Here is a 15,353-nt window from a genome sequence, read left to right as displayed (position 1 = left end):
CACACACACACACTGACCGTAGATTCCAGTGGAGATGCAGGGGAAGGCCTGCAGAGAAAAGATGGCAAACAAAGTGGTTAGAGTCTGTTGCTGATTACATAACCGCCCTCCCTCCCTCCCTCCCTCACTCCCTCCCTCACTCACACACACACACACACACACACACACACACAGCCATACACACATACACACACACATACACACCCATACACACATACACACACACCCACCCACCAAGAGAGAGAGAGAGAGAGAGAGAGAGAGAGAAATCACACTGCTGGATCTTTGATGATGTCCTGACTGACATCTTCTGATTTTCACATGAACTTAGAGTCCAAATTGTTGGTTATCCTGTTCCCATGCTGACTAACATAGAGGAAACAATCACTTATTGACTGTATGTTAGTATATTTTAGTAACAAATAGGTCAAGCTGTAATCTTTACGTTTATATCTATGCTATTTCTTCCACCAAGAAAGTTGTATTTTCACCTATTTTTTCCATTTGTCTGTCAGGAACTACTGACAGGATTTCCATGAAATGTGGCACATGGGTTAAGAAACAACCCATTACATTTTAATGTGGACCTGGACAAAAGGATGCATCAAGGATTTTTCTTCAACATTAGATTTCAGAAGTAACAGGTGAGTGTGTTTTCAAAATAACAGTGTCTTTAGTTCCAGTTGTTTTTGTTACTATCGGCAGAGTCAGCAGGAACAACAGTACATATAGAAATAACTTTCTCAAAGAGCATAAGGGGATTATCTAGAAGAAAAAATGAATCTATCCTTTAGTCTGAAGCAGCAGCAGGAGTGATGTTCAGTTTGCATTAGCAGTAACTTAAGACCCCTCTGATACTGTCCAGGGGAGCCATCAGGAGATTAGGAGGTTTGGATCAATTACATAAAATTCCAAACAGTAACACTTAAGTACAGACATGAATGGTTTCCTGTGAATCCCGTGTGTGTGGTGGTAATTTAAACCCTGCTCAGGAAAGACAGTACAACAGTAACAATAAAAACAACCAAATAGAGAGGCAGTTACAGAATGTAAACAGACACAACGGATTAACAGCATCAACATGAGCATTTGAATAATATAAATCTAACAACTGTAACTTTAAGTCATTGAAATCCATATCAGGCAGGTTCATGCCACATCCCTGGCAAAGAGTTGAGTCATGCAACCAGGAGTCTTCAAAATAAATCAAGTCTGGCAGATTCTCAACCTGCTGTCAAACATGGGAGGATGTGAGCAGATGCCAGGATGCTCTCTGTGTTTCAAGAACTGTTCTTTTGACCAGAATGTGAAGCTGGCATGTCAGGGTGAGAGCAGATATGACTCACAAGTTCTTCAATAAGAGAAGGTAAACTTAGAAATCGATAGAGGTGAACCAGTAACAAAAGGCTTGAGGGGGTTATTATAAAAAAACAAACACAACAGTGTTGCTGGGTTAAATAAGGGAAAATATATCAAGATGTTTGGCTGACGTGTCTGTTTGCCTTCAGCACAATGAATGTCTTATTTCTCCTGTTATTTAATAATGTACAATATAAATAAATCCGATATGAGCCGACTTTATTTGCTCGTACGGTTGCAGTTTTGATTTTAATCGACAGTAACATCTGTTTCTAAAATCTTGTGCAGTGCTCATTCCTGCCAGTTTGGAATGGGCTGTTGCTTGGTCTGTGGTGCTGCTGGTTCCAGCTCTCTTTCTAAAACTGTAAAAATGACCTGCAGTAATTGAGCTGCAACAAGTCTCTGCAGAACCATTAAGCTTCTCCACCGCTGCAGCACAAAGAGCTGTTCAGCGGCAAAGTTCAGTGAAACTCGATCTGTGAGCAGAACCCCGAACTGGGGTTACCCATTGTCGTGATCGCGCCTGTTGTCGTGAACTGATCGACGTCACAGCTGCTGCTGCTACATAGCGCTGGGTGGCTGTTTGCTTAAAGTTAATTAATATTGAACATAATCACATTTTTAAAGCAGGCCCTTAACAATACACATGCCAAGTGTGAAGCTGATGAGACAAATGGTTCTTGAGATATGTATTTCACATACATACATATATACAGACAGACAGAATTATTGGAATAATCTGGAAATATTAGATAGATAGAGCAATGATGATATCACAGTATTGTCAGCATGCCTCTTGATACATTGTTCCAAAATCTATAATATTATAAGAAGGCAAAAATTAGGAATGTACAAGAACTTTACGTTAACTTGTTGCAAAAATACTAATTGTTTGCAATTAGTAAACATTAAATTTTGCTTTGAATTCTGCTGTTGATGTGAGAACATTGAATTATTCATTCTCTCTCTTCCCACATACTGTATTAGTCCTTTCTTCTTCCACACCCCTGAAGTTATTTTCGCGTTGCTATAGTGTTTGTCTTTGACTTTAACACTCTGCTGTGAAACCTCATGCGTGATGCGTTTCATAAAACTTCAGACGAGTTAACACAGTTTGTGTGTAGTTAGAAAAATCTTGACTCTTCCTTCTCAGCTCTCAGATTTCTGTTAAAACTGTAGGATCTTGTCACACTGTCCTTGTCCCCTGTCTTCACCAGTGTCCGTCCTTCTCTTTTTAAAGTAATCTCTCAGGTTTCTGCTCTCACTCATTGTCACTCTGTCATCCCTTCATCTCATCCTGCCTTTCTTACCAAAGAACGTGCACCATTTTCAGTGGCTGTTTCCAGGCTGTTCTTGTAGCATGACCTCAGAGCTTTCCTCTCCTCCTCTCCAACTCCTCCTTGAGCAATCGGCCCCACAGTGTGGATCACATCTGCAGAGAGAGAGAGAGATGATAAATTAAGTGAAATATACTGTAACCTGAGTTTATACAGTCAGTCAAGCATTTATTCAGTATTTGTTACAGCAACCTTGTTAATTGTTGTCCCCCCTTTTAATTAACTAGTACAACTAAACATAGCTCATACCTCCGCCAAGGCCAAACACTTCATGAATGTCTAGTTCATAGTAGCCAGATAATCTCTCTCATATTCAGGTTCAACATTTTAATTTGGGTTCTTACTTTAAAGGTTTACATGTTAACATTTACATCACTTTCTTCATATTGTTCTTGATTGTTGCAGCTCCTCTATTTAGCCTCTGTCCTTTGCTTGGACTGCATTCTTTGATTCTTTCAGACCTTTAACATATAGAAAAAACCTATAACAAACAAGAGGAAACAACTGAAATAATGTCCCCTTAATTCATATCTGCAGTGAAATCTAATAGGCTATGTCCTTTCACCGAGTCTGTTGAAAATTAGTTTTGTGGTTTTTAAAAAAAATACATTTTAACCCTGAACCCAATAGAGTGCATCAATAGATGACGCTTGCCTACCATGTTTTAAATCTCCTGAAAGCTTTGCAGACAGGTCACCTTCTCATGAACATCACATGTTCTTTGCCCGAAAAATCACAAGTGCACAAGGTTTCATAAAGAATTTAGGCTCCTGCACTTTTGTACACTTATGTTGCCATTTTTGCTTTTACTCCACAAACATGTTTTTAGGTTAATAAAAGAATAACTTTCTTTCAGAAATTTGATTCATTACTTTGTAGAAGCCTCTTTCACAGCAGTTACAGCTCAGATTCGTCTTGGTTAAGTCTCAAGAAGCTTTGCACACCTGGATTTGTACAGTTTATCCCATTGTTCCTGCCAAATCCTCTCAAGCTCTGTTAGATTGAATAGTGAGTGCCTGAGCTGCCATGCCAGGACTCTTCACAGTTAGGTTATGAGGTTTAAGTCTTGAGCTCTCTTGACCTCTCAAGAACAGTCAGAGATTTGTCCAGAAGCCAATCCGGCATTGTCTTGGCCGTATGCTTTGTGTTATTGTTGTGTTGCAAAGCGTGAGCCATCACTCCAGTCTCAGGTCAACTCTGTGGGAGAGTTTCTTTAAAGATCTCTGAGTGCATTCATACTTCCATAAATTTGGACATCTTCCCCTTGTCTGTGCCACTGAGAAGCACGATGCTGCCACCTCTATCCTGCAGAGTAGGGTGATATAAGCCAGGTGATGAGCAGACTCTGATGTTCGCCAGACAGACTGCTTGGATTTCCAGATGGTCGTCTTTCTAACAGGTTCTCGGTTATTCAGTTTGGCTGTAAGCCTGACTCTAGAATGAGTCCTGTTGCTTCCAAACTTCTTCCATTTCACAAATATAAAGGCCACTGTGCTCTTGGGAACACTCAAAGCTTTTTATATCATGGCTCTGATCAATGCCTCACCACAACTTCAACATTGAGGTCTGAAGAAAGTTTCTTGGACTCGATGGAGAGTTTTCTTTTCTGACATGCAGTTTGAATTGTGAGACCCTATACACAGATTTGTGCCTTTCTAAAAAGAAAGGTCTGATAAATTCAATTTAGCACAGATGGACTTGGACCAGGTTGTAGATACACCTCAGAGTGGTTTAAGGAAACTCAATGCTTGATCACAATTTAAAGTGCCACAAGAAACAACCTGGATCCTTTACTCAATAAGAGATTTCAGTGTTGGAAGTATGTTAATAGTCAAAAATGGGCCCCTCACAGGACAATGACTTTGCATGTTCTCTCTGTGTCTGCGTGTAATTTCTCTGGGTACTTTTTCTTTATACCTTCTCCCACTGTACAAAGACACAGATTGGGGCTAAGTTAATTGAAGACTCTAAATTGACTGTATGTGAGAACGTGTGTGAAAACTGCCAAAACATTGGTATGGTTTATTAGGTTGTGTAAGGGGACACAGTAGGGGATAGACTTGACATCAATGCAACTCATCTGGTGGGAGTAGAGGAATTCTTCATTCACTGGTATTAATAAATGTCTCATTTTAACAGCACGTGTACTGCAGACATAAATGCACCACTGCACTGGTTGGAATACTGTGTGCCAATAATATTTTTCAAATCTATATCTGGGAATAAACCCTGAATGTCTGGGGTGTTTGTCATTAATTATAAAGTTAACTGTCCAAAAAAGTAGATTTGTGTCCAAATTGGGAAATCTGCTGGTTTGTTTGGAGCTGTGAGCCAATTAGCCTTATGACCTCCGGCTTGGCTGCCAGAGAATGTATCAGGACACCAAAGACGCTCTCTCGACTTGCTCTTTAAAAAAGAATCTCACAGAAATGCTTTAAGAGTGTGTCTATTACTGCACAAAATGAAAGAGTTTTCTTTGTGTCTCTCAGCAGCTTTACAGCTAAGATGTCTCTCAAGGTTACTAATTGCTTTGTGCATTATTATATTATCTATGTCTTTCTGTCAGCACATGAAACATTAATTTCTACTGTGCATCTTTGTTAAGTCAATAACTATTTTCTGTCTGAAAACAGTCGGACTAACTGAATAAATAAAGTATAAATGAACTTAGTGCATTAAACTGGAGGCAGAGAGGGAGAGAAAGAGGGGGACAGAAAACCTAACAAAGAGAAAGTGAGTGTGGACGTTTTAGCTGCAGTCGAGAGGGGGTTTAACCAACCTCTTCACGAATAAGCCAACACCACCACACATTCTGATGAAGCTCTGCGTGTTGCTCTCAGCGTGAATCCCAACGGTGTGATAAAAACCTAGCTGGACCACTGCCTCAAAACACACAGAAAAATTCCACCAAAACATTTAATCTTGTATTGAGACTTTTCTTTCCAACAGGATCTCAAGGTGTGAACCTTTTCTTGGTTTAAGAGTCAGATTTGCGAAGCTTCTGGACTGAGAGGTTTTTGACTGACAAATAATCTCACTGAAGTCTGGAAATTTTCTGAATTTTTCGAGAGGGGCTGTGTGTGAGAACACAAATGTTCAAGTCTGTTGCTTCAAACATTTCTGGACTATTCTCTGCCACCCCTCTTGTAAAATGTCTGGGAAACGTCTTAGTGAGCCCATGAATTTCCAGTAAAGTCATGGCTGCTTTGATGAACTTTCAAACATGCAACGGACAAGAAACTGGAAGAATTCAAATATCTCAGGGAAGGGCTTTCTCTGTCTGACCTCCAATGAAAATCCTAAAATGAACAGAATCAGAGTTAGGGCATACCATCCTGGGCAAGATTTCTCTTTCACAATTCAAAACAATATGAGTCTCATTATTGATTGTATTAAGATGAACTTTAAATAAGCAGCCCGTCCCTCCATCTCTCTCTCTCTCACACTCACACACGTGCACATTCGCACACACAATTAATAAGCTGCAGATTGCACAGCAGAAGGTGGCCAGAGGAAGTTCTTTAATCCACCCCTTGGAGGATCGGAGACCATTAGGCAGAAAGATTTAACTCAGATTTTGAGACTTTTTCAAACACAATCTGGTGATCCTGTTCACAATTCATGACAAAACCATGAAACCTGCTCACGCGTCCAGTAGACGTCCCAAAACCCTTTACAGGCTTGTTTGTTGAAGCTGTAGCCACTGACAAGGAAATCCTGTCGCCTAACCACAATCAATGGAAGATATTTGGTTAGCGTTGCAAGATCTGCTCATTACGCCCAGCCAGTGAACCAGAGCTCCTGCTGCCAGAAAACTGTTGTACTGTGTTTTTTTCTGTATAACAAAGTGTTTGAGATACAAAGCTGGAAGAGAGGGAACTCTTGGGGAAAAAAGGAAACATGGTTTCAGCTTCAATCAAAATAAAAATTGTTATTAAATCTCCTTAAAGATGAATGTGGTAAGAAATATTCTGATAATGTTTTATAATGTTTAACACATCACTTTCTTTGATACATTTTTTTAAAAACTTATTCACACAATGACAAACAATAACCTGAGTTAGCAATACAATTCAGCACTCAATAAAATGTTTTATTCAATTCAAATGGATTTTCATGCCTATAAAAATGACAAATAAGTGTTGGGGCTCTTTTATGATTGTTTATCTTGGGTATATGTTTGGATCCACTCTACAAACTGAAAAAACAGTACAGCCTCAATTGACACCAATCACAAAGGGCAACTTGCTCAAAAATTATCCAGAGACTGAAATGCAAGAACAAGCAGGGAATCTGATTTTAATACAACAGTTATCACCCTACACACCAGTCGGCAGGTAGTGAACAGTGGAAGATTTTTTTTCTCTAAAACATCTGCATGCTATTGTTGAAGACAACAACGATGAGAGCTGTGAGAGTGAGCTGGACAATAAAATACAGTTATTATTATAAAATGCAATGGTGATGGACTGTATTTATACAGTGATTTTCCCTTCCTATCCTCCACTCAAAGACCTTTACAGTACAAGTCACCTTCCCCCATGCACACACACATTCATACAACAGCACTCTATCCTATCACACAGCATTCATACACTGTCAGCAGGTTCACTATCTCACTAAGCAACACTTCAAGAGCAGGTGATCAAACCATCGACATTCTGGGTACTGGACCAGCCACAGCCACCCAGATTAATTTATCAAAAACCAAATGATGTGATGCTTCAGCATCAAACTAAGCTTAAAAAGTGAAGGGATGAAAGTCTGCGCCACCAACCGGTAAGAGAAAGTTCTCTGAACCTTTGAATAATCTGACAATCCATCTTCAAGATGCTCGCTGATGAAGGAGAGTGCAGTCCCTGAGAAATCACTTAGTCTGAGAGCATTAACCCACAAAGAAAGAAAAGTCAGGGTTCTAATCAAAGCCTGCAAATTGACAAGGCTATTAAACAATAATATTCTCCTATTGCATAGATCATCAAATGTTTATTCTAAATCATTTCTTTCATATCCCATGAAACAGGAGCAGGATCCACAAAAAGAGCAGAACATGTCCAACTTTGTGATTGGTTTAGACTATTCCCTGGGTCCTCCAAGTGAATTGTTAATATTAATTGTACATTCAAGTATTTTTCTAGATTGTGTGGGAAGTTTGACATGAATTATATGTCTGCTTCCTAGAAGTGTTTTGGGAACAAATAACACATATCTTTGATCGACTTCTCTCCAGAAATGTTTGCTCTTGAATGATGATTCCAGGCAGAATCACATAAATGTGTGAGCTGCTTGAGTCAAAATGATCAACAAAACATTTAGTTTTTTTTCAATCTCAAAAGACCAATAAAATCAGCTATTTTAGATGCTGGAGGCTGTTGTTTTTTAAGACAATTTATCAAAACACTTGCAGAAACTATGAATTTTGTTAGTTTTTAATGACAGCTTGCTCAGGATGATTAAGCAATAAGATCATTTTATTCGGCTGAAAGGATAAAGTATAACACATGTTTACTTCATGAACATTTGATTTCTTTTGACGATTTTTCTTGAGATTTTTTTATTATTAAAATCTTTTGATGCAAAAATCAATCTGAATCTTCAACACAAACACTGGTCAAAAACAAAACAACTTCATACCACCTTAAAATACCCTGAATCTGAATTCTGAAGCTGCTGAGAGAGCCTGAGGAAACCCTCTATTAGGCTGCCAATCAGGAAAAAAACAAGGGGTTTAAAACTGCAAATTTAAGAGCCTCCATGGGACTGGCTATAGAATGAATCACTATTGTGATTCATCACTTGGTGAGCAGCAACATTTTTATTTATAGTGTCTGAGGATGCTGCAGATGACTCTTTAAATAGCAGCGGAGGCAGATTAGAAGATGTGAATTAGTTAAAACACGGAGCAGATAAAACACTTGCGGACACATGAGCTTAATTACTGTAGTCAAATGTGCAGTCAAGCATGGAAGGACATTAAGGAAAGGACAGCATGAATGGAGCACATTGTGGTCATAGTATTACAGCTCGGCACATATTTGCTGTCCACTTGTTTGTGTGTGAGTTGTGTGATCATTTACTTTGTTGTGTATGTGTGTGTGTGTGTTAACTCTACACCAATAACTCCAGTAAAGTCGAGTAGCCCAAAGCGAGTGTGTGCTCTCCGGTCAGCCGTGCCAACGCATCCGCGGTGCACTCAGCGGTGGCCGGGTTCACAACTCAGTCATGTGTGTGTGTACGTGTGCATGTGTTTGTGTGGGTGCACAGTGCTGTGTGTCTTGTGCTGGTTCGGTTCAACAGTGGGTCACTTGGTGGTCATTCATCTACATGTCATCTGCTAAATGTCACTGCCACACACACACACACACACACACACACACACACACACACACACACACACACAAATATATACATGGTTTCTGGTAAAATTGAATTGTAATCTATAATTGCCATGGTGATTTGTCCTCATTGCTGAACCAGTCATCTGTTTTTCTGCCCTCGGTTTTCTGTTTACCAGGGCCATTTCCTCTTTTCCATGTTCTCTCCATTTTTCCTCATCTCCTCTCCCCTCCATCCCTCCATATCTTCCTTTCTCTCACTCCATCTTTGGCTCACTCTCTCTGTTCGTAATCACTCTCTTCCCTCCCTCCCTCCATCACCATTACCTCATCCAGCCATCCCACCTCTCCTCCCGCCCCCATTACCCTCTCCTCCACTTTGTTTCCGTCCCTTCTTTCATTCGCTTATTCCTCCTTCTCCTTCTTTTTTCCCTTTTCTATTTGTCCCTCTCTCTTCTACTTTGTCCCTCTCATCCCTCCATTATCTGTGCACCCCTGCATTGTTGTCTCTCTCTCCCTCCTTTCCTCCCTTCCCCCTAATAGATATTTCCCTCACCCTCCTCCTCCTCCTCTCTCTCTCTCCGTCACCTGAGGTAGACAGTTCTGTCAGGAGTCGGACCTTATTTACCGCGTCTCTTTGCTCCTGTTTACATTATCGATCGGCAGGGTTGCTTTAGTTCCACCATACATCAACACCCCCTCCTCCGCTCCACCCCAATGTTACGGTTGCTGGCTCATATTACCCTGACACACAGAGGGGTGGGGTGGGGTTTTCGATTGGGAGATGGAAAGCTAGCGGAGCATGTTGGGATGTATGAGGGATTTATGTGTGAAGGTGGATGTTGTGGTTAATGTGCTATGGAGCCTGTGTGAGCAGCAGTATTAAAGGGTGAGAACAGATTCTGAACATGTGTGTGAAACTGAGTATGAATGTGTGTTTTTTCACTGCCAGACGTGACAACCTAACAGGCAGTGGGGCTCTGGCACCGTGTAGTTCCTACAACATGATCACCCTGTGTGGTCGCATGAGGCGGTTATGAAATGACGGATCCTCTCTTTGAATATTTAAATGTACATATAGTTTAAACTACATGGTCAAATTGTGTGGACACTCATGACATTTTACCTTTATGTGAATATAGAACATTTTCCAATGGATGTCAGTGGATGTTTCATTACATCTCAAAGCAGTTTTAATGACGTTGAGGTCAGGGCTCTAAACAGACATACATTTCTCCAAACTCAGAACATGCTTTTCTGTGGAGAAGGCTTTTTGTATAGGGTTTGGTTCTTCTAGCTTTTCTTTTTGTTGAAGGAGCCAATCTGTTTCATCTGTGTCTTGCACAAATTGATGCTGAGACCTGATCCCTGTAATAGATTGTATCAGTCTCTTTTTGTGCATGCTTTGTTAGTTGGGACGAAAGGGTGGCAAGGCTCTGCTACCCTCACCTCTGAGTAAGTGTGCTATGCTTTTGGGACATGATCCAATCAATGGTGAGAAGAACCTAGTCTCACTCCAGACTCAAGGAACTCAGAGAACGTTTTACAAAACATAAGCTTGGATGATAGCTACAAACTTCAGTGAAATCCTTCAAGCGCTAAGCCTTAACTAGAACAGGTTGAACACAATGCAGTTGACCGCATACTTTTGTCCTCATAGTCTACATGTGTGCGGATGTGTACATATACATTTCCGGATACGTACCTAAAGGTAAAGGGTCCTCAAATAGAATGAAATAAAATTGTGCACCGTTTACATATAGATGACACTTACAGATGTTAATACATATGATAATAAATACCTTTTCTCTTCAACAGGCTTTATCCTACATATCATTTCAGAAATCTGCTTTTTTGTCCTTCATTTATGCCAATGACCCCTCATCTGTTTGTTGCTGAGGATCCTGGGCACTGCTGTGTCCTCTGTGTAGTTTTTTACGAGTGGTTCACGAGATCTCAACCCAAACCCTCCATTTATTTTAAACTGGACTTTTGTGATATCGCAGTTAGCACTCGTCAGTCCAACTTGCACTTCTCAGAATGCTCGTCAACAAATCCACCAAGTTTGAAGTAGACCAAATGAAGCAAATGATGGACAGAAAGACAGATTATTGAGGCCCAACTTTTTGAAACCATCTAAATAAAATTTGTTGGACATGCATGCACCGATCAAATTGCATCTACCTCATCATAGCAGGTGTCCAGAAATCACTGTGGTGGCCTTTTCCTGTGTTTTTCAGTCCCTGCCTGTTTGTTGATTAATGAGGCAGAAACTTAACAGACCAGCTCGTTCATGCTGATATTGCACAAGCATTTTTTTTTTCCAACAAGCAGTTTTCGACCCAACAGCAGCTATCATTGATGCACACGGTGCAAAAATGTGGATGTAATGGCCAAATTTTATCATCCTGCTGGAGGTTAAATATTTTCAAATTGTCATTTTATTAACATGTGCACATGTTGAGTGCCTAAGCCATTAGTGTAAGGTATGCAGAGAGGACATTTCAAACTGCCTGCAGATGAACATTAGTGTGCAGTATGAATTAATGGCTGTTATTACCCTGTGACTGTGCATTTCAGTGAGGCAGTGTCTTTGCTTCTGTGGGGCTGAAAAGGTCGAACATCCACACAGAGGAGGGAATCATGACCTATTGTTGAACAGATGTGAGGCCTTTGGTTTTTGCCCTGCAGACTGTTTTTCCAAAACCTCTGAATAACAAGCTTCAGTGAATCATAATAGGAAATTCTATGTAATGAACTGACTGTGGCCAAATGTCACATAATCTATCTATGCAGCTCTCTCTCTGGATGTCTGATTGTTTATTCCGGCCTCTTTTGTTTTGCTTACAGGCTTGCTTAAAGCAGCAGATCTTTCAAGCTCAAACCAAGTTTGGATGAATTCTGCCCTTTCTTTCAATTTAGAAAGCACTTAGCACAGCTACTTGCACAATCAACATCGACATGTCTGTGTGTCAGTTATGGGTATGTGTCCTGTGTAAAGTTCTGCAGCTCAGTTTGATAATTTTTGTAATGTTTTTATCATATTATTATACTTTTAGTATAATATTTGACACTTAAAATGCCAGTTCCCTAGTAAAACCTCTAGAAAATGTCAGAGTGGGCTCATGTGAGAGTACAGCGGGAAAATGTCAGGAGAATTAACAGTGAGTGAGTGGGCGTGTTGATGGCGTTTACTACACTAAACTGACATAAAATAAAAAAAATAATAAAAAAACTCAGTAAATATCTCAGTGTTGAGGAATTTTTGACCATCCTCACACGTGCCTGTATATTCTACTATATATTATGAATATAATGTACATTACACATTATATCTGTACACCATTATGAGAATAGTGCCTGTCTCATTCCACAGATCCTTCCTTCTAGCAGTGCACAAGGTCAGGTTATAGATAAAGGACCAACCAACAGTTCATTGTAGTGTTTACTCTTAGGGACTTTCATATCTGACTCAGATGCCCCAGACAGAGAGGCACCAACTTCTACTCTTTTTGCATATTTCACCAGTGGCAAGACGTAAGGACACAATGTGATTTAGGAATGCATATTTAGACTTAACTATCCAACAGGATGCAAACATCTACATGTAACATATAGAGTGACTTGTCCCCAGTGAATTAGATCAAACATTTATTTGTATGTACAGCAAAAGAAAAACGTTATATCTCCAAAGTATCCACAGTGGCCAGAGAAATGTAGTAGAGTAAAGATGTGATCGAGAACATGAAGTACAAAGTAACAACACTGAACTAATTTGTTCTTTAAACAATGAGACTGTCTAGTTCCATCAGTCTCATCTAGTATATTTTTTATGGCAGTTGTTCTCACTTAAGCTGTTTTCAGATGTGAATGCAGCAGGAGTCACATTCACAGCAACAGAAACATTTCCAAAAGATTCAGGTGAGAGAGCATGAAGGAGGCAGGACAAATATTCCAGTGCAGGGATCAGGTTTCTATCACACTGACACCGGTGTCGGCCAAAAGCTCTTGAATCTGGTTGTCTTTCCAAGTTCACATATTTGTTGGCAACTTCTACATGTATGACACCTAAAGATATTTATAGTGTACTATCTCATTTTCTAAAATGTTCCAGCTGTACTCTGGGGCTCACTTGGACATTTTACAAGGGGCCTGGCAGGAAAAGATCCAGAACATGTCTGGATCAAAAGACTGAGACATTAGTGTTCTCACCTACAACCCCTCTGGACAATTACAGGGACATCTAAAGAGTGCAGTTCAGCCTCCTCACAAACTGCTTTGGTTTTACTCATCAGATAGATTAGAGTCACATCACTGTGTAAAAGAACACAGATCAGTCTGATTAAACTCCTATCATGGCACTTTTATACAGCTCTGGATACTCTGATCTACTGATCATTGTTGTCCAATATTTGTAGTCTGATCAGTGCTCTAAAAAGGCCTTTCAGATGATACAAAACTTGCAAGAGCAGCCAAATTTAATCTGAGGTGAGAAAATTCCATACATTCCTCTTCCTATGTGTGTGTGTTTGAGAGAGGAAGCAGCTGTGTTACTCTCAGGACGAATTAAAGAGCTGGCAAGAAAGCAAATGACTATTGAAAATGTTCCAATTCAGAATTGATAAATTGAAACGTTGATATTTTTTGACAACTCCAGTGGCTCCAGAGTTCGTATTGCATGCATATATGACTCTGGCCTAAATGATTGGTAAATGGAGCTATTGCTTAAAGGTAATGTTGGTAAGTTATTTCTGAAACACTTTTTTTTTAATCTTAATTGGTAAAATACTTTCCCCATCCTGATTAATACACAATAACTTAAATCATCTGAATAGAAAAAGAGAAAAGCTATTGTCTGTTTACATTTTGAGTACAGGTATGCTATGAAGCCAGGTTCATAACTAATCAAAACAAAAGTTTAGCATGACCTATAAAATGCATTAAGAGTATTGTGAGAAAATATAATACATTATATTTCTCACTTTTTCTTTGCAATTCGAAATCTTTAAAAATGCTTAAACTAACTGACTTGAACTACCCCCCCCCCCCCCCCCCCCCCCCCCCCCCACGATAGAGCCTGCTAGAATAAATTATACAGTTTAACATGTCAGGTCCCCATCACAGGTGTGTCTTTCTTGTATGTGTGAGCGTGTGTGTGTGTTCTCTCAGAAGTGGGCGTTACACTGGCATGACCCTAAAGGGAACTTGACAGAATGCCATCCGGTGACACACCACCCAGTCTTTTCTTTTTCGTTTTTGCCATTCCAGCTTTTTTTTTCTGCTTATTGTCAACACTCCTCTTTTTTTGACTCAGTTTTTTTGGCCCCCTTCCTCCCTTTCTTTCCTCTCTCTCACCATTCTTACCTGGGAGGCCACGAGTCGGTGCCCCTGCTTTTCAAACTCGACAGCCCACCGTCCGTCCACCCATCCTCTCCCCTCCCCTTTCTCTGTTTCTTCTCATACCTCCATCTGTTCCTCCTTTTTCTTTATCTGCCTTTAAAGCAGGAGGCAGGAAAAAGGCTAGCTGCTCCTTTGTGTGCCGGGCCTCAGTTTATGCTCAGCCAAGCGGACACAGCTCTTAAATCCAGGGCCCAGGCTTTGGCACAAAAGGAGTGCTCGGGTCTTGTAAAGGGCTCTATGGCTCTCCCTATCTTTCCACCTTTCTCTGAAAAAGACAGAGGGAAAGTTATTCTAAACAGAAGGACAACAGTGGACGGAGACAGGAGGAGCGAGATGCTGAAGCTAAAAAGAGCAGACATTATTCTCTGCATCCAAGAGCAGCAGCACCGAAGTCGTTCTGTACTCGCTCTCGCTCCGGCTCTCCAACTCTTTTTCCCTGAGCCAAGCAACACTGGAGCTTTTTTTATTTGATCCCTTTTTTCTCCTTCAAGGCAAATGAATTAACTGAATGAATTAACACCAGGGCTGCTGCTGCTATGATCATCATCATCATCACCACCACGCTCCTCCTCATCAGCAGCAGCAGCTTTGATGAAGCTTTTTAACACCTAGTAGGATCACACTGCTGACGCCGAGGTAAAGACGTCGACAACCTTGTAAAAAATTTTAAAAAATAAAACACTTCTCCAACTCACAAGGTATCACAGTCTGAGTGCTACAGTCTTTAGCCCAAAGCCTTGTCAAGTCTCTTGGCACTACTAAAGAAACCTTACTGCTGATGATGGTAGGAACACGGGGGGAGGACGTGAGATCCTGAGGGGGGGGGGTGATACTAGTGATGGAGAAAGCAGAAACCAAATGTGGGAGTGAGGAACGAGGGACAAAAAAGAGAGAGGGTGAAGATACATAGGGTGAACAGGCG

General features: G+C 40.5%; 1 protein-coding gene across 3 annotated transcripts in view; it reads right to left on the bottom strand.

Moving 5' to 3' along the window:
• The window catches only part of macrod1 (mono-ADP ribosylhydrolase 1), a 109,793-nt gene that overhangs the window by 12,992 nt on the left and 81,448 nt on the right, over positions 1 to 15,353 (bottom strand). For all 3 annotated transcript variants that reach the window (XM_020085899.2, XM_020085891.2, XM_069531148.1), the window contains 2 exons: positions 2,670 to 2,791; positions 18 to 48 (listed from right to left, as the gene is read on the bottom strand). In XM_020085899.2, coding sequence (XP_019941458.2) covers positions 18 to 48; positions 2,670 to 2,791 — 153 coding nt within the window. The remainder of the gene's footprint in view (positions 1 to 17; positions 49 to 2,669; positions 2,792 to 15,353) is intronic.

Source organism: Paralichthys olivaceus, chromosome 9 (assembly GCF_024713975.1).
Source record: "Paralichthys olivaceus isolate ysfri-2021 chromosome 9, ASM2471397v2, whole genome shotgun sequence".
NCBI classification, from domain to species: domain Eukaryota; kingdom Metazoa; phylum Chordata; class Actinopteri; order Pleuronectiformes; family Paralichthyidae; genus Paralichthys; species Paralichthys olivaceus.
The sequence above is the reverse complement of the archived record's forward strand: the minus strand, read 5'-3'. Positions and strand labels throughout refer to the sequence as shown.